The sequence below is a fragment of the Entelurus aequoreus genome, unplaced genomic scaffold, assembly GCF_033978785.1.
Source record: "Entelurus aequoreus isolate RoL-2023_Sb unplaced genomic scaffold, RoL_Eaeq_v1.1 HiC_scaffold_153, whole genome shotgun sequence".
Taxonomy (NCBI): Eukaryota; Metazoa; Chordata; class Actinopteri; order Syngnathiformes; family Syngnathidae; genus Entelurus; species Entelurus aequoreus.
Genome location: NW_026908082.1, coordinates 2,690 through 23,132, shown reverse-complemented (window position 1 = coordinate 23,132; position 20,443 = coordinate 2,690). Strand labels below are relative to the sequence as shown.

At 39.0% G+C, this 20,443-nt stretch overlaps 1 protein-coding gene across 1 annotated transcript; it reads right to left on the bottom strand.

Annotated features, from left to right (window-relative positions):
• Positions 1-857: 857 nt before the first annotated feature.
• Positions 858-19,960, bottom strand: LOC133645476 (GDP-fucose protein O-fucosyltransferase 2-like). The gene is made up of 6 exons (XM_062040316.1): positions 19,758-19,960; positions 19,558-19,624; positions 14,105-14,230; positions 6,400-6,580; positions 6,154-6,277; positions 858-1,656 (listed from the first exon to the last, which is right to left on the bottom strand). Exons 1-6 carry the CDS (start codon positions 19,817-19,819, stop codon positions 1,503-1,505), a joined length of 714 nt encoding a protein of 237 aa, XP_061896300.1. The 5' UTR covers positions 19,820-19,960; the 3' UTR covers positions 858-1,502.
• Positions 19,961-20,443: the final 483 nt, after the last annotated feature.

Below are 20,443 nucleotides of genomic sequence, written 5' to 3'. Positions count from 1 at the left end.
CATCATGTATATACGACATGTTATTATGAATGTTACTACATGACATATATACTTACATCATGTATATATGACATGTTATTATGAATGTTACTACATGACATATATACTTACATCATGTATATATTCCATGTTATTATGAATGTTACTACATGACATATATACTTACATCATGTATATATTACATGTTATTATGAATGTTACTACATGACATATATACTTACATCATGTATATATTACATGTTATTATGAATGTTACTACATGACATATATACTTACATCATGTATATACGACATGTTATTATGAATGTTACTACATTACATATATACTTACATCATGTATATATTACATGTTATTATGAATGTTACTACATGACATATATACTTACATCATGTATATATGACATGTTATTATGAATGTTACTACATGACATATATACTTACATCATGTATATATTACATGTTATTATGAATGTTACTACATGACATATATACTTACATCATGTATATATTACATGTTATTATGAATGTTACTACATGACATATATACTTACATCATGTATATATTACATGTTATTATGAATGTTACTACATGACATATATACTTACATCATGTATATACGACATGTTATTATGAATGTTACTACATGACATATATACTTACATCATGTATATATGACATGTTATTATGAATGTTACTACATGACATATATACTTACATCATGTATATATTACATGTTATTATGAATGTTACTACATGACATATATACTTACATCATGTATATATTACATGTTATTATGAATGTTACTACATGACATATATACTTACATCATGTATATATTACATGTTATTATGAATGTTACTACATGACATATATACTTACATCATGTATATACGACATGTTATTATGAATGTTACTACATTACATATATACTTACATCATGTATATATTACATGTTATTATGAATGTTACTACATGACATATATACTTACATCATGTATATATTACATATTATTATGAATGTTACTACATGACATATATACTTACATCATGTATATATTACATATTATTATGAATGTTACTACATGACATATGTAATTACAGCGTGTATATAAAACATTGATGGATGTTTCTAGAGGCGGAAAAGGGCGACACTCATTGGCTCTATTGTTAGTTGACTCTTGGTAGCCTTTATTTAGGAGTTAGAATGCATCAAAAAAGAAAAGCATGTGTGCTGGTCTTCTATCATTATTGTGAATGATAGACAACATTGTAAGAAAGGTGCAGCAGTTCCCTTATAAGGAGTCTGTGTATGGGGGCCTACAATGTGGGGCTATGTACTGTGTTTGGTGACTTTAAAAAAGAAGTCATTACAGGTTTTGGCACCCGACTCCTAACACCTGTGAAAGGTGCCCACCTTGTAACTATGAAGAGTTGTAGTGGCATACCTTAGAGTAACACTGTTGTTGGCACTTGTGTGTATGAAGAGAATGCAAAGTGACGTCAGTAAACTATCTTCCAGTGAGTGGGCTGCTCGCACTCCTTCTCTGCGTCCCCGCACAAACGATTGTACGTGGCTTTGGGATTAAAACCAAGGATTTCTCGCTCTTCGTGGATACGGAAGGAGAACGTGGACACGGATGTTCCCACGAAGAATCTGGATGAAGCAATAGAAAGAGAGAAAAGATGACATGTGACTGTGTTCTTAACTAAAAGTCATCATTCTACGTATGCAGTGTGCAATATGTCACATTGTGCAATACCATCACAGGGAAATAAGGATTTCATCCTCTGTAGACTTTGAAGTTCAACACCTTCCAAAGCCAGGGATCCAGAATTGATGAATGATAGTCTGCTTTATTAGAGCTGGACGTGATATCAACTAAACTAACTACTGTCCTTAACTGGCATAGACTACATCCAGACTACTGTCCTTACCTAACATAGACTACATCCAGACTACTGTCCTTACCTTGCATAGACTACATCCAGACTACTGTCCTTAACTGGCATAGACTACATCCAGACTACTGTCCTTAACTGGCATAGACTACATCCAGACTACTGTCCTTACCTAACATAGACTACATCCAGACTACTGTCCTTAACTGGCATAGACTACATCCAGACTACTGTCCTTACCTTGCATAGACTACATCCAGACTACTGTCCTTACCTTGCATAGACTACATCCTGACTACTGTCCTTACCTTGCATAGACTACATCCAGACTACTGTCCTTACCTTGCATAGACTACATCCAGACTACTGTCCTTACCTGGCATAGACTACATCCAGACTACTGTCCTTACCTAACATAGACTACATCCAGACTACTGTCCTTACCTTGCATAGACTACATCCAGAATACTGTCCTTACCTGGCATAGACTACATCCAGACTACTGTCCTTACCTGGCATAGACTACATCCAGACTACTGTCCTTACCTTGCATAGACTACATCCAGACTACTGTCCTTACCTTGCATAGTCTACATCCAGACTACTGTCCTTACCTTGCATAGACTACATCCAGACTACTGTCCTTACCTGGCATAGACTACATCCAGACTACTGTCCTTACCTAACATAGACTACATCCAGACTACTGTCCTTACCTTGCATAGACTACATCCAGACTACTGTCCTTACCTGGCATAGACTACATCCAGACTACTGTCCTTAACTGGCATAGACTACATCCAGACTACTGTCCTTACCTGGCATAGACTACATCCAGACTACTGTCCTTACCTGGCATAGACTACATCCAGACTACTGTCCTTAACTGGCATAGACTACATCCAGACTACTGTCCTTACCTTGCATAGACTACATCCAGACTACTGTCCTTACCTTGCATAGACTACATCCAGACTACTGTCCTTAACTGGCATAGACTACATCCAGACTACTGTCCTTACCTGGCATAGACTACATCCAGACTACTGTCCTTACCTTGCATAGACTACATCCAGACTACTGTCCTTACCTTGCATAGACTACATCCAGACTACTGTCCTTAACTGGCATAGACTACATCCAGACTACTGTCCTTACCTTGCATAGACTACATCCAGACTACTGTCCTTACCTTGCATAGACTACATCCAGACTACTGTCCTTAACTGGCATAGACTACATCCAGACTACTGTCCTTACCTTGCATAGACTACATCCAGACTACTGTCCTTACCTTGCATAGACTACATCCAGACTACTGTCCTTAACTGGCATAGACTACATCCAGACTACTGTCCTTACCTTGCATAGACTACATCCAGACTACTGTCCTTACCTTGCATAGACTACATCCAGACTACTGTCCTTACCTTGCATAGACTACATCCAGACTACTGTCCTTAACTGGCATAGACTACATCCAGACTACTGTCCTTACCTTGCATAGACTACATCCAGACTACTGTCCTTACCTTGCATAGACTACATCCAGACTACTGTCCTTAACTGGCATAGACTACATCCAGACTACTGTCCTTACCTTGCATAGACTACATCCAGACTACTGTCCTTACCTTGCATAGACTACATCCAGACTACTGTCCTTAACTGGCATAGACTACATCCAGACTACTGTCCTTACCTGGCATAGACTACATCCAGACTACTGTCCTTACCTTGCATAGACTACATCCAGACTACTGTCCTTACCTGGCATAGACTATATCCAGACTACTGTCCTTACCTAACATAGACTACATCCAGACTACTGTCCTTACCTAACATAGACTACATCCAGACTACTGTCCTTAACTGGCATAGACTACATCCAGACTACTGTCCTTACCTTGCATAGACTACATCCAGACTACTGTCCTTACCTTGCATAGACTACATCCAGACTACTGTCCTTAACTGGCATAGACTACATCCAGACTACTGTCCTTACCTGGCATAGACTACATCCAGACTACTGTCCTTACCTTGCATAGACTACATCCAGACTACTGTCCTTACCTTGCATAGACTACATCCAGACTACTGTCCTTACCTTGCATAGACTACATCCAGACTACTGTCCTTACCTTGCATAGACTACATCCAGACTACTGTCCTTACCTGGCATAGACTACATCCAGACTACTGTCCTTACCTAACATAGACTACATCCAGACTACTGTCCTTACCTTGCATAGACTACATCCAGACTACTGTCCTTACCTGGCATAGACTACATCCAGACTACTGTCCTTACCTGGCATAGACTACATCCAGACTACTGTCCTTACCTTGCATAGACTACATCCAGACTACTGTCCTTACCTTGCATAGTCTACATCCAAACTACTGTCCTTACCTTGCATAGACTACATCCAGACTACTGTCCTTACCTGGCATAGACTACATCCAGACTACTGTCCTTACCTAACATAGACTACATCCAGACTACTGTCCTTACCTTGCATAGACTACATCCAGACTACTGTCCTTACCTTGCATAGACTACATCCAGACTACTGTCCTTACCTGGCATAGACTACATCCAGACTACTGTCCTTACCTAACATAGACTACATCCAGACTACTGTCCTTAACTGGCATAGACTACATCCAGACTACTGTCCTTACCTTGCATAGACTACATCCAGACTACTGTCCTTAACTGGCATAGACTACATCCAGACTACTGTCCTTACCTGGCATAGACTACATCCAGACTACTGTCCTTACCTTGCATAGACTACATCCAGACTACTGTCCTTACCTTGCATAGACTACATCCAGACTACTGTCCTTACCTTGCATAGACTACATCCAGACTACTGTCCTTACCTTGCATAGACTACATCCAGACTACTGTCCTTACCTGGCATAGACTACATCCAGACTACTGTCCTTACCTAACATAGACTACATCCAGACTACTGTCCTTACCTTGCATAGACTACATCCAGACTACTGTCCTTACCTGGCATAGACTACATCCAGACTACTGTCCTTACCTGGCATAGACTACATCCAGACTACTGTCCTTACCTTGCATAGACTACATCCAGACTACTGTCCTTACCTGGCATAGACTACATCCAGACTACTGTCCTTACCTGGCATAGACTACATCCAGACTACTGTCCTTACCTTGCATAGACTACATCCAGACTACTGTCCTTACCTTGCATAGTCTACATCCAGACTACTGTCCTTACCTTGCATAGACTACATCCAGACTACTGTCCTTACCTGGCATAGACTACATCCAGACTACTGTCCTTACCTAACATAGACTACATCCAGACTACTGTCCTTACCTTGCATAGACTACATCCAGACTACTGTCCTTACCTGGCATAGACTACATCCAGACTACTGTCCTTACCTGGCATAGACTACATCCAGACTACTGTCCTTACCTTGCATAGACTACATCCAGACTACTGTCCTTACCTGGCATAGACTACATCCAGACTACTGTCCTTACCTTGCATAGACTACATCCAGACTACTGTCCTTACCTGGCATAGACTACATCCAGACTACTGCCCTTACCTTGCATAGACTACATCCAGACTACTGTCCTTACCTTGCATAGACTACATCCAGACTACTGTCCTTACCTGGCATAGACTATATCCAGACTACTGTCCTTACCTTGTATAGACTACATCCAGACTACTGCCCTTACCTTGCATAGACTACATCCAGACTACTGTCCTTACCTGGCATAGACTATATCCAGACTACTGTCCTTACCTTGTATAGACTACATCCAGACTACTGTCCTTACCTAACATAGACTACATCCAGACTACTGTCCTTACCTTGTATAGACTACATCCAGACTACTGTCCTTACCTTGCATAGACTACATCCAGACTACTGTCCTTACCTTGTATAGACTACATCCAGACTACTGCCCTTACCTTGCATAGACTACATCCAGACTACTGTCCTTACCTTGTATAGACTACATCCAGACTACTGCCCTTACCTTGCATAGACTACATCCAGACTACTGTCCTTACCTGGCATAGACTACATCCAGACTACTGTCCTTACCTGGCATAGACTACATCCAGACTACTGTCCTTACCTTGCATAGACTACATCCAGACTACTGTCCTTACCTAACATAGACTACATCCAGACTACTGTCCTTACCTGGCATAGACTACATCCAGACTACTGTCCTTACCTTGCATGGGCACAAATCCACTGATCAATGATGGCCACTCCTCCATCTTTAAAGAGCTCCAGATCCTCCTTGGATGCTTCAAATCTCACCATCTCCGGCAACCACCTCTTCATCTCCTTCACTTCTGCAGAGATTACACGAGTGAGCGTCTTCTTCTGCCAGATGTGGAATTCCCAGTGGTTTCATTTGAAGTTGTTAGAGTAAGTCTATAGGATACAAAGTCCAAATGTTCTGTCATGTCCTCACCTTCCTCATCTGCGTCTGTCGCCACAAACACTTTGTCCAACTTGTGCTTCTTCATAAGGCTTCGGATGTTCTTGACTGCCCCCTTCAGGCTGGGTACGTCCTCTCTGTGGCCCCATATGAAATCCTTTCGCCGCAAGTGGACTCCGAGATAGGGGCCGCCTTTGGCAGTTCCCAGCTTAGCCTATCAGGGGCAATGATGGAAATCAGGCTTTCACCAATTTGTGGCCCCCGGTTATTCCGTCACTACCATACACTTTGTTCGGGCTAGCATGTGTTTACCATGACTTCTACTAAGTTAACAGTATGACTGTTTGATAACCATTTTGACTGAAACAATTCATCACTTCTGGCCCTTGGACAACTTTAATTGAAGAACCCTGTTCTAAGGCTTATTTTTAAAACATGACCTCAGTGAATATTTGGTTTGGTCCAGGCCTTCATGTGTAGGTACGTGGTATATGTAGTACATGGTCCAGTGGAAATACACCAAATTACTTGGGGACAGAAACCTTGAATTTTCACAATAATTCTTCTTGTTTGTAAAGACCGTTTGAGTTAGTCTCTTTTCTGTTCTAGCATGACTGAGCCCTGGTGCACAAGGCCAGGTCAATAGAGGCATGCTTGGAAGAACTTGAAAGACCCCCAATGAATTAAACTAAAACCAAGACACCTCTCAGGGCATTCAATCCATCGCAACTGGACTGTTTGGTTTGTCTTTGAAGACGTTTGGACTCTCATCCGAGTACACTTCGTCACTTCATGATCATAGACTTAGATTGGTCACATCTAGTCTTAGACTTAGACGTGTCACATCTAGTCTTAGACTTAAACTGGTCACATCCAGTCTTAGACTTAGACTGGTCACATCTAGTCTTAGACTTAGATTGGTCACATCCAGTCTTAGATTGGTCACATTCAGTCTTAGATTGGTCACATTCAGTCTTAGATTGGTCACATCCAGTCTCAGATTGGTCACATTCAGTCTTAAATTGGTCACATTCAGTCTTAGATTGGTCACATTCAGTCTTAGATTGGTCACATTCAGTCTTAGATTGGTCACATCCAGTCTTAGATTGGTCACATCCAGTCTCAGATTGGTCACATTCAGTCTTAAATTGGTCACATTCAGTCTTAGATTGGTCACATTCAGTCTTAGATTGGTCACATTCAGTCTTAGATTGGTCACATCCAGTCTTAGATTGGTCACATCCAGTCTTAGACTTAGATTGGTCACATCCAGTCTTAGACTTAGATTGGTCACATTCAGTCTTAGATTGGTCCCATCTAGTTTTAGACTTAGATTGGTCAGATCTAGTCTTAGACTTATAATGGTCCTTCTAGTCTTAGATGGTCAGATCTAGTCTTGGACTTATAATGGTGACTTCTAGTCTTAGATTGGTCAGATCTAGTTGATTGAATGCCCTGAGAGGACAATGACCAGAATGAATGAGAACATTCATAGACATAAAACAAAGACAGTGAGCCAGGATCTCTCGTCCAGTGAATTCTGACTAGGGATGGGTACCTTATCCGGTACTTTCTTGGCACCAACCAATTCGTGCAAAATCTAACGGCTTCAGTACCTGGGTTGTGTGTGACTTTACGCCCGCTGGCCGGCTCTTTGCACTTCGACACTTGGCAATCACTCCAGCCAAACCACCTCCAGGTAATGTTACAACTTTTAATGCCAACAAAGAAATGTCTTAAAAAACGCTCCAACATAAGTTAAGTAACGCTCCACTTTACCTGTGCTACCTTGATGCTAATAAACATTATGCTACAGATTAGCATTAGCAATTTTACAAGGTCATTTCAAAACCTTCAAATTTGTTAATGAAAACTATAATTGAGATGCTCGTTACAATCAAAGAGCAGGTGCGTCGTAAGTACAATATTTACAGTACAACACCTTGTAGTGCACAACAGACAGCAAAGACTGAAGTGACCAACACAGCATAAACGATACACTACTGCCATCTAATGTCTTAGACTTGCAATTGCAATTTAGAGTCACACCCGCAAAAGATACTCAGAAATGTGATAATGACCCAAAATGTACCAACTGGACGGCAGTTATCATAATCAGCTCATTTTTAAATGTTGCATTGTAAATTCCTACTTCTCTGTTGTAGAGTCCTTCTGGGAGGTCAACTAAGCTCAGGGTGCTGGCACAATACCTTCCATTGTAGAGATGCGCGGTTTGCGGACACAACCGCCGAGTCCGCGGTTGTGTCCGCGGGTCGGGCGGATGCATGACGAAAAAAATAGATTTTAAATAGATTCGGGCGGGTGGCGGTTGAACCAATTGCAGGCATGTGATTTGACCACAATGAAAAAATTTCCGAGGGTCTGGGGGACGAAGGCCCCCAGCCAGCTCCTGGTTTTTCACCAATTTAACATGCTAAAATGAACAAAGACAGCACCATTTGAAGAAAATATTTGAGTGTTTAAAGACATGAAAACATCATTAATAGAACATACATAAGCCAATGATCCTAATGAATGACTGTATATGGTTCAGTCCCAACACTATTTAGTCACTAATATTTACATCTTGTGTTCATTTCACATCCACATTGATCAGTGTTATTATCTACACTTTATTTACAGTATTACCACATTACTTCACTTCAGTTCACTTCACACATTAGCTTCCTCGGAGAGCTCCAACATGAGCTTTCCTTGCACATTTCTGAGCAGCCTGCATTTTCCTTTTGGTCTCTGCTGTTGTAGCTTCTTTTTTGGATTTTTGGATAAATATAACAAAATACCAAATGTAAACATTTCATTCTTTTCGCCAAAATAGGATATAAATTTATGAAAATAATTCAACATGTTTAGTATTGTTTACTCCTATTTGAAAATAGGAAATAATACTAATGTGAGGACACTGACATATTGCATGAAACAAGTGTGAAAATATTGACCTTCAAGATTGTTACACCACTGACAATAGTTTCAACAGACTACATAAGAACTTCATATTACAAAATAGTATTATATGCACATTTATTTCAAATAAATTGTTAACTGGAATCAATAATGCGACTCTTTGATTTTCTGTCATTTCATAATATATTTTCACGTGGCTTTTTATTTTTAGAAAAACCCATTTATATTTCGCTAAGCAATAATTGGTTAATATTTAAAACAAACATGCGTATTTCGCAAGCAAATATTTTTTTAGCTTACCTCATTATTAACAACCCTGTCTGCAACTGAAGTGGGTGGATCTTTCCTCTCCATGTCACTTTCGGTTGACATCCAAAAGTAGCAGCGAGTGAAAAGTTAGTTTTCCTTGCTTCAAGTTGTTTCAAATGTTTTTGGCGTTTCATATGTTTTTGTTGTTTCATATGTTTTTGTTGTTTCATATGTTTTTGGCGTTTCATATGTTTTTGGCGTTTCATATGTTTTTGTTGTTTCATATGTTTTTGTTGTTTCATATGTTTTTGTTGTTTCATATGTTTTTGGCGTTTCATATGTTTTTGTTGTTTCATATGTTTTTGTTGTTTCATATGTTTTTGGTATTTCATATGTTTTTGGTGTTTCATATGTTTTTGTTGTTTCATATGTTTTTGTTGTTTCATATGTTTTTGTTGTTTCATATGTTTTTGGCGTTTCATATGTTTTTGGCGTTTCATATGTTTTTGTTGTTTCATATGTTTTTGTTGTTTCATATGTTTTTGGTGTTTCATATGTTTTTGGCGTTTCATATGTTTTTGTTGTTTCATATGTTTTTGTTGTTTCATATGTTTTTGTTGTTTCATATGTTTTTGGCGTTTCATATGTTTTTGGCGTTTCATATGTTTTTGTTGTTTCATATGTTTTTGTTGTTTCATATGTTTTTGTTGTTTCATATGTTTTTGTTGTTTCATATGTTTTTGGTGTTTCATATGTTTTTGGCGTTTCATATGTTTTTGTTGTTTCATATGTTTTTGTTGTTTCATATGTTTTTGTTGTTTCATATGTTTTTGGTGTTTCATATGTTTTTGTTGTTTCATATGTTTTTGGCGTTTCATATGTTTTTGTTGTTTCATATGTTTTTGTTGTTTCATATGTTTTTGTTGTTTCATATGTTTTTGGCGTTTCATATGTTTTTGTTGTTTCATATGTTTTTGTTGTTTCATATGTTTTTGGCGTTTCATATGTTTTTGGCGTTTCATATGTTTTTGTTGTTTCATATGTTTTTGTTGTTTCATATGTTTTTGTTGTTTCATATGTTTTTGGCGTTTCATATGTTTTTGTTGTTTCATATGTTTTTGTTGTTTCATATGTTTTTGGTATTTCATATGTTTTTGGTGTTTCATATGTTTTTGTTGTTTCATATGTTTTTGTTGTTTCATATGTTTTTGTTGTTTCATATGTTTTTGGCGTTTCATATGTTTTTGGCGTTTCATATGTTTTTGTTGTTTCATATGTTTTTGTTGTTTCATATGTTTTTGTTGTTTCATATGTTTTTGGTGTTTCATATGTTTTTGGCGTTTCATATGTTTTTGTTGTTTCATATGTTTTTGTTGTTTCATATGTTTTTGTTGTTTCATATGTTTTTGGTGTTTCATATGTTTTTGTTGTTTCATATGTTTTTGGCGTTTCATATGTTTTTGTTGTTTCATATGTTTTTGGCGTTTCATATGTTTTTGTTGTTTCATATGTTTTTGTTGTTTCATATGTTTTTGTTGTTTCATATGTTTTTGTTGTTTCATATGTTTTTGGTGTTTCATATGTTTTTGGCGTTGCGCATGTACTTCCAAAGCCTTGAAACCTGGTGATCCATAGTCAATATTATCATGACACCACGTGCACAAAACCTTTCCGGGACCATCGATTTTCCGAGTAACATCACCGAACAAAGTGGTAACTTCCTTCTTCCCAACAGTATCAGTGATTTCCCTTTCCATCCAGTCCCATCCAAACTTATTTTTGACATGTTTATCAATTTCTTTTACTCGTAAAGCGTCCTTTCTCTCGAGAACCGACATCGTTTACATATGGAAAATGGCCATAATAACCATTATGAATGATGACGTTATTAACGTCATCATTCATAACAGATGTCCTGATTGGTCACAAGGAACATATCGACCAATCAACTACGGCGTAATATAAACTACGTCTCCAATCTTGATTTAGGGTCGGAAAAAAAAACGGAAAAAGGGAAGATAATTTTTTTTTTCTTACCGAGATTAAAAAAGACGTAATTCCGACTTTAGACGGAAAAATCACATGCCTGCAATTGGTAAATATATATACATAGTTAAATGTTGTTACCCACATAGGAAAAAGGAGCAGCACTTTTTGAAACAGGCAATTATTCATCAGGCACCGCTGCAGCTGTCATGACAAATTTCTTCCCCCCTACAAAAGCCCCCCCCCCCCCCCCTCCCCCTCATTTACTTCCGGGGCTGCGTCCAATAAAGTCACAAAGTTGCCGGGGGTCCTTAACTGTCCTGTTTTGCGCCTGTACAAAAAAAAACAATAATGGATTTCTTCAGATTCCAGCAGCTGTCAAAGACGAAGTATCCTTCCAGCGACGGGCAGTCAAAGCCGAAGTGCTATCCATCGCTGTCAATGACGTAAGAGGAAATGACGTAAGAGGAAATGACCCCGGAAGTAAATGGGGGGGGGGGAGGTTTTTGTAGGGGGAAGAAATTTGGCGTGACAGCAACGCCGGCAGCAAACGTGGTACGCGGCAAAACTAAAAAAGGGAATACTAAAGACCAGGGGAAAAAATAACAATAATAGTCAACACTTTCTTAATGGAAATGACAATAATATTATAATAATGATAAATAATATTATCAGGCATTAAAGGCCTACTGAAAGCCACTACTAGCGACCACGCAGTCTGATAGTTTATATATCAATGATGAAATCTTAACATTGCAACACATGCCAATACGGCCGGGTTAACTTATAAAGTGACATTTTAAACTTCCCAGGAAACTTGCGCTTGAAAAGGTCTATGTATGATGACGTATGCGCGTGACGTCACGAGGGCAAGGGAAGTGTTTGGACCCAATTCAAATACTTCTGTTTTCTTCCACAAAATTCCACAGTATTGTGGACATCTGTGTTGGTGAATCTTTTGCAATTTGTTTAATGAACAATGGAGACTGCAAAGAAGAAAGTTGTAGGTGAGATCGGTGGAGCGGCGGACTACAGCAACAGCAACACCAGGAGGTTGTGTTGTGTTTTGAGCAGGATAGCAGACGCACTACAGTGAGTACAGCTTTGGCTTCCAAACATTTGATCGCTTGCCCGTACGTGCGTGTCGATATGTGCATGTCACGTACGTAACTTTGGGGAAATATATGTTTCTTGCCGACTCTGATGGCGGCCGGGGTGTCATCAAAAGCGTACAACGCCCGCCGCCGCATCTAAGTTAGCTTCTATTTTTTTTAGCTTCGCCAAGCTGAAAAATATTAACCGTGTATTTACATGTTCATGGTTTAATAGTATTGTTGATCTTCTGTCTATCCTTCCAGTCAGGGTTTTTTTTATTTAGTTTCTATCTGCATTTGAGACTGATGCTATCACGTTGGCTACGTGGCTAGGTTAGCTTCTATTTTTTTTTAGCTTCGCCAAGCTGAAAAATATTAACCGTGTATTTACATGTTCATGGTTTAATAGTATTGTTGATCTTCTGTCTATCCTTCCAGTCAGGGTTTTTTTTATTTAGTTTCTATCTGCATTTGAGACTGATGCTATCACGTTGGCTACGTAGCTAGGTTAGCTTCTATTTTTTTAGCTTCGCCAAGCTAAAAAATATTAACTGTGTATTTACATGTTCAGTCACTGTGAATGTCCATTTCGCGTTCTCGACTCTCATTTTCAAGAGGATATAGTATCCCAGGTGGTTTAAAATACAAATCTGTGATCTACAATAGAAAAAGGAGAGAGTGTGGAATCCAATGAGCCAGCTTGTACCTAAGTTACGGTCAGAGCGAAAAAAGATACGTCCTGCACTGCACTCTAGTCCTTCACTCTCACGTTCCTCATCCACGAATCTTTCATCCTCGCTCAAATTAATGGGGTAATTGTCACTTTCTCGCTCCTTATCTCTCTCGTTCCATTGTAAACAACGGGGAATTGTGAGGAATACTAGCTCCTCTGACATCACGCTACTTCCGCTACAGGCAAGGCTTTTTTTATCAGCGAGCAAAATTTGCGAACTTTATCGTCGATTTTCTCTACTAAATCCTTTCAGCAAAAATATGGCAATATTGCGAAATGATCAAGTATGACACATAGAATGGATCTGCTATTCCCGTTTAAATAAAAAAAATTCATTTCAGTAGGCCTTTAATATCTGTTAGCCTCTAATGCGTGGCTTAGAGATATTCATGTGTGGCACGCATTGAATGTCTCTGCTGCATTGGATCAGTCTCCTTGCTTTAACAGCCAAAAGCTTTCTGACCTCACTAATGCCTTGCATCGTCTATATTAGACATATAACAACGGGTGGGTGGCGGGCGGTTGTGGTTTTGATAAAATGTTAGTTTGGGTGGATGGCGGGTGGATGACGACTTTTGTGATGCAGTTGCGGATAAAATAATTGCCTATCCGCGCATCTCTATTCCATTGTTTACTGTTCTTGTCCAGATGAAGAACATGTTCACCAGGTAACCTGAACCACGGTCAAACACCACTGCATTGGAAGGTACATGCAACGTATACACACTTCCAATTGTGTTTGCTGACTCACCTTCATGCGAGTCCAGTCTTCGTTGTAAACAGTCTGGTCGCCATGGTCTGTGGAGTTGAGGTACTTTGCTCTGAAGTCGTCTCCGATGAGGCGGAGGTGCTTGGCAAACACCATACTGCGGCGGCTCTTGGTTGAAGATGCAAAATACATGATTTGCTTCAAATGCCAAAGGGAAATGTCCCCTCCACCGTGTGTAGTGTCAATGTACAGGTCCACACCTCATGGACAGAAAGATGCCCTGAACCAGGGCTGTCCTCACTTATATGGTGGCCACTATACCCAGTCAAAAAACTGTTTTGGGATGCAAAATGAGTGGCCGCATTAAACAGATGGCCGCTAAAGAACATCATGTCATGGCTGTCTGGAGTTTACAATCATTTCTACAACTCTTATTTTTTTGTGATGTAGTGATTGGTGACAAAAAACATTCATGAAGTTTGCTTCTTTTATGAATTTATTATGGCTCTACTGAAAATGTGAGGGTGAAAAGTATACATACAGCAATGTTAATATTTGCTTCCTTGGCAAGTTGACCTGCAATAAGGCGCTTTTGGTAGCCATCCACAAGCTTCTGCTTGACCACTTGACCACTTTTGGTAGCCATCCACAAGCTTCTGCTTGACCACTTGACCACTAAATTGCTGCAGTTCAGCTAAATGTGTTGCTTTTCTGACATGGACTTGTTTCTTCAGCATTGTCCACACCTTTAAGTCAGGCCATTCTAAAACCTTCATTCTAGCCTGATTTAGCCATTCCTTTACCACGTTTAAGGTGTGTTTGGGGTCATTGTCCTGTTGGAACACCCAACAAGACCCAACCTCCGGGCTGATGATTTTAGCTTGTCCTGAACAATGTGGAGCTAATCCATACTTGCCAACCCTCCCGTTTTTAGCGGGAGAATCCCGTTATTCAGCGCCTCTCCCGACAACCTCCCGGCAAAGATTTTCTCCCGACAAAATCCCGGTATTCAGCCGGAGCTGGAGGCCACGCCCCCTCCAGCTCAATGCGGACCTGAGACTGAGTGGGGACAGCCTATTCTCACGTCCGCTTTCCCACAGTATAAATAAGCTTGCAAGTTCCAAAACGAATGGAAAAAAGAATTTTAGTTGATCCAGGACAGTTGGAAGGGGAAGGTGTATGTTGCCTGTAAATATGTAGAACACACTTCTCCATTGAACACGGTGGCTGAAATGATTTCTCAGTCATGAACTGAGAAGTTGAACAGGACAATACTGCCATCTAATGGATAGATAACTCAAGTATTTATTTTATGTAAATAAAATAAATATATATATATAGCTAGAATTCACTGAAAGTCAAGTATTTCATACATATATATATATATATATATATATATATATATATATATATATATATATATATATATATATATATATATATATATATATATATATATATATATATATATATATATATATATATATATATATATATATGAAATATATATGGAATACTCGAGTTGGTGAATTCTAGGGTAAATAACCACGCCCCCCGCCCCCAACACCCCCTCCCCCTACCCCCCACCTCCCGATATTGGAGGTCTCAAGGTTGGCCAGTATGAGCTAATCCTACTTTTTCATTGTCCCATTTAAAGCACCAAGATACTACCACCAGAGCGTAATACTACCACCACCATGCATGATGGTAGGCCTGGTGTTTCTGGGATAAAAGGCCTCACCTTTTCTCCTCCAAACATATTGCTGGGTATTGTGGCCAAACAGCTCCATTTGTGTTTCATGTGACATCACATGGACAAAGATAAGACCTTCTGGAGGAAAGTTCTGTGGTCAGATGAAACAAAAATGGAGCTGTTTGGCCACAATACCCAGCAATATGTTTGGAGGAGAAAAGGTGAGGCCATTAATCTCAGAAACACCATACCTACCGTCAAGCATGGTGGTGGCAGTATTATGCTCTGGGCCTGTTTTGCTGCCAATGGAACTGCTGCTTTAAATGGGACAATGAAAAAGGAGGATTAGCTCCAAATTGTTCAGGACAAGCTAAAATCATCAGGCCGGAGGTTGGGTCTTGTTGGGTGTTCCAACAGGACAATGACCCCAAACACACCTCAAAAGTGGTAAAGGAATGGCTAAATCAGGCTAGAATGAAGGTTTTAGAATGGCCTGACTTAAAGGCGTGGACAATGCTGAAGAAACAAGTCCATGTCAGAAAAGCAACACATTTAGCTGAACTGCAGCAATTTAGTGGTCAAGTGGTCAAGCAGAAGCTTGTGGATGGCTACCAAAAGTGCCTTATTGCAGGTCAACTTGCCAAGGAAGCAAATATTAACATTGCTGTATGTATACTTTTCACCCTCACATTTTCAGTAGACACATAATAAATTCATCAAAGAAGCAAACTTCATGAATGTTTTTTGTGAGCAACAAGTATGTGCTCCAATCACTACATCACAACAACAACAAGTATGTGCTCCAATCACTAAATCACAACAACAACAACAAGTATGTGCTCCAATCACTACATCACAACAACAACAAGTATGTGCTCCAATCACTACATCACAACAACAACAAGTATGTGCTCCAATCACTACATCACAACAACAACAAGTATGTGCTCCAATCACTACATCACAACAACAACAAGTATGTGCTCCAATCACTACATCACAACAACAACAAGTATGTGCTCCAATCACTACATCACAACAACAACAAGTATGTGCTCCAATCACTACATCACAACAACAACAAGTATGTGCTCCAATCACTACATCACAACAACAACAAGTATGTGCTCCAATCACTACATCACAACAACAACAAGTATGTGCTCCAATCACTACATCACAACAACAACAAGTATGTGCTCCAATCACTACATCACAACAACAACAAGTATGTGCTCCAATCACTACATCACAACAACAACAAGTATGTGCTCCAATCACTACATCACAACAACAACAAGTATGTGCTCCAATCACTACATCACAACAACAACAAGTATGTGCTCCAATCACTACATCACAACAACAACAAGTATGTGCTCCAATCACTACATCACAACAACAACAAGTATGTGCTCCAATCACTACATCACAACAACAACAAGTATGTGCTCCAATCACTACATCACAACAACAACAAGTATGTGCTCCAATCACTACATCACAACAACAACAAGTATGTGCTCCAATCACTACATCACAACAACAACAAGTATGTGCTCCAATCACTACATCACAACAACAACAAGTATGTGCTCCAATCACTACATCACAACAAAATAAGAAATGATTGTAAAGTCAAGACAGCCATGACATGATGTTCTTTACTAGTGTATTTACACTTTTGATCGCGACTGTAGGTATATATGTATGTGTACATATGTATATATACAGTATATACACTACGGTTCAAAAGTTTGGGGTCACCCAAACAATTTAGTGGAATAGCCTTCATTTCTAAGAAGAAGAATAGACTGTGGAGTTTCAGATGAAAGTTCTCTTTTTCTGGCCATTTTGAGCGTTTAATTGACCCCACAAATGTGATGCTCCAGAAACTCAACCTGCTCAAAGGAAGGTCAGTTTTGTAGCTTCTGTAACGAGCTAAAGTGTTTTCAGATGTGTGAACATGATTGCACAAGGGTTTTCTAATCATCAATTAGCCTTCTGAGCCAAAACATTGTACCATTAGAACACTGGAGTGATAGTTGCTGGAAATGGGCCTCTATACACCTATGTAGATATTGCACCAAAAAGCAGATAGATAGATAGATAGATAGATAGATAGATAGATAGATAGATAGATGGATGGATGGATGGATGGATGGATGGATGGATGGATGGATGGATGGATGGATGGATGGATGGATGGATGGATGGATGGATGGATGGATGGATGGATGGATGGATGGATGGATGGATAGATGGATAGATAGATAGATAGATAGATAGATAGATAGATAGATAGATAGATAGATAGATAGATAGATAGATAGATAGATAGATAGATAGATAGTACTTTATTGATTCCTTCAGGAGAGTTCCCTCAGGAAAATTCTAATTCCAGCAGCAGTGTACAGAATTGAGATCGAATTTAAAAAAGTAAATAATGGATGCAGCTACAATAGTCATTTACCACATTAGCAATGTATAGAGCAGGGGTCACCAACGCGGTGCCCGCGGGCACCAGGTAGCCCGTAAGGACCAGATGAGTAGCCCGCTGGCCTGTTCTAAAAATAGCTCAAATAGCAGCACTTACCAGTGAGCTGCCTCTATTTTTTAAATTGTATTTATTTACTAGCAAGCTGGTCTCGCTTTGCCCGACATTTTTAATTCTAAGAGAGACAAAACTCAAATAGAATTTGAAAATCCAAGAAAATATTTTAAAGACTTGGTCTTCACTTGTTTAAATAAATTCATTAATTTTTTTTACTTTGCTTCTTATAACTTTCAGAAAGACAATTTTAGAGAAAAAATACAACCTTAAAAATGATTTTAGGATTTTTAAACACATATACCTTTTTACCTTTTAAATTCCTTCCTCTTATTTCCTGACAATTTAAATCAATGTTCAAGTATTTTTTTTTTTATTGTAAAGAATAATACATACATTTTAATTGAATTCCTTATTGTAGCTTCTGTTTTTTCGACAAAGAATATTTGTGAAATATTTCTTCAAACTTATTATGATTAAAATTCAAAAAAATGATTCCGGCAAATCTAGAAAATCTGTACAATCAAATTTAAATCTTATTTCAAAGTCTTTTGAATTTCTTTTAAAATTATTGTTCTGGAAAATCTAGAAGAAATAATGATTTGTCTTTGTTAGAAATATAGCTTTGTCCAATTTGTTATATATTCTAACAAAGTGCAGATTGGATTTTAACCTATTTAAAACATGTCATCAAAATTCTAAAATTAATCTTAATCAGGAGAAATTACTAATGATGTTCCATAAATTATTTTTTAAATTTTTTCAAAAAGATTCGAATTAGCCAGTTTTTCTCGTCTTTTTTTCGGTTGAATTTTGAATTTTAAAGAGTCGAAATTGAAGATAAACTATGTTTCAAAATTTAATTGTCATTTTTTTCATGTTTTCTCCTCTTTTAAACTGTTCAATTAAGTGTAAATATCATTAATTATTAATAATAACATAGAGTTAAAGGTAAATTGAGCAAATTGGCTATTTCTGGCAATTTATTGAAGTGTGTATCAAACTGGTAGCCCTTCGCATTAATCACTACCCAAGAAGTAGCTCTTGCTTTCAAAAAGGTTGGTGACCTCTGATATAGAGTGTATTTCTTTCAAGTTAAGACTAGTTTAAAGTTATCTTCATTGAAAAATAAGGACATTTCAATGTGACCCCAAACTTTTGAACGGTAGTGTATGTTAAAACTGCTAACTTGTTGTTTTATTTAACTCAGGAAATCCCACAGGTGTAACATAAAGCAGTGTTTGGACTTACATCCCAGTAATCCTTCCCAGCATAGTGATCATGGAGGAGAGTCTCTGCTCGGTCAAGCATTACTGAGCTGCAGACGACACAAAACAGGTTTTACCAGCCAGGACTGCCACCTGTATTGTCACTTATCCAAGTTACACAGTGGATTTCTGGTCTGATATAACACTGTCCGTGTGAGGTGTCATCTTGCTTGGAGGACTCACGTGGCTGAAATGTTCTTCTGCAGAACCGGAACCATGATGGAGGCGTGGCCTTGTGCCGACATGCAAGTCACATTTGCAGCTCTCGTCTCTTCAAAGCCCCAAAACCAGCCTCTTGGAACGAGACGAAGACAGGATGAGAGAGCAATTTAAAAGGGGACTGTCATGGACGAATATTCACTAGCTCAGTTTCAGTATTGCGGTATCATTCATACGGGATTTTGTCAAGAAGGTGTGATGGAAAACGTCAGCCCCTTCAAATGTATTTAGTTAACAACTACATTCACTGGTATTATCATAGCAGTGATACAGGTCTGTGATTATGTTTTGTTTTAGTCATGTTCGGTTTTGGACTTTTTGTGCACTTTTATTTGTCACCATAGCAACCATTAGTTTCACCTGGTTCACATTGTCATGTCACGCACCTGTTCACGGTTAGAGTCACGCACCTGTTTTCACTGATCATGTCACTATATAAGCTTTTCTGTTTCTGTTGTTCGTCCTGGATGTGGCCAGTCCGCGGGCGTCCGCCACGCCAGGAACGCCCGCCTCCTCGTCGGCCATGGATATGGCCATTCCCGGGTTGCCCACCTCGTCAGGTACAGCGGCGGTCTACGCGTCGCCGCCACCTGATCCTGCCCCGGTGGATTCGGGGACACCTGGTCTGGCGACCCACCGCCATGTCCCCC

Excerpts from the sequence above, each read along its gene's own strand:
- LOC133645476 (XM_062040316.1), bottom strand. The coding sequence starts at position 19,819 with ATGTCGGCACAAGGCCACGCCTCCATCATGGTTCCGGTTCTGCAGAAG. Across the intron at positions 19,625-19,757 it reads CAGAAGAACATTTCAGCCAC|CTCAGTAATGCTTGACCGAG; the intron begins GTGAGTCCTCCA and ends TGTCGTCTGCAG. Across the intron at positions 6,278-6,399 it reads GACAGACGCAGATGAGGAAG|AAGTGAAGGAGATGAAGAGG; the intron begins GTGAGGACATGA and ends TAATCTCTGCAG.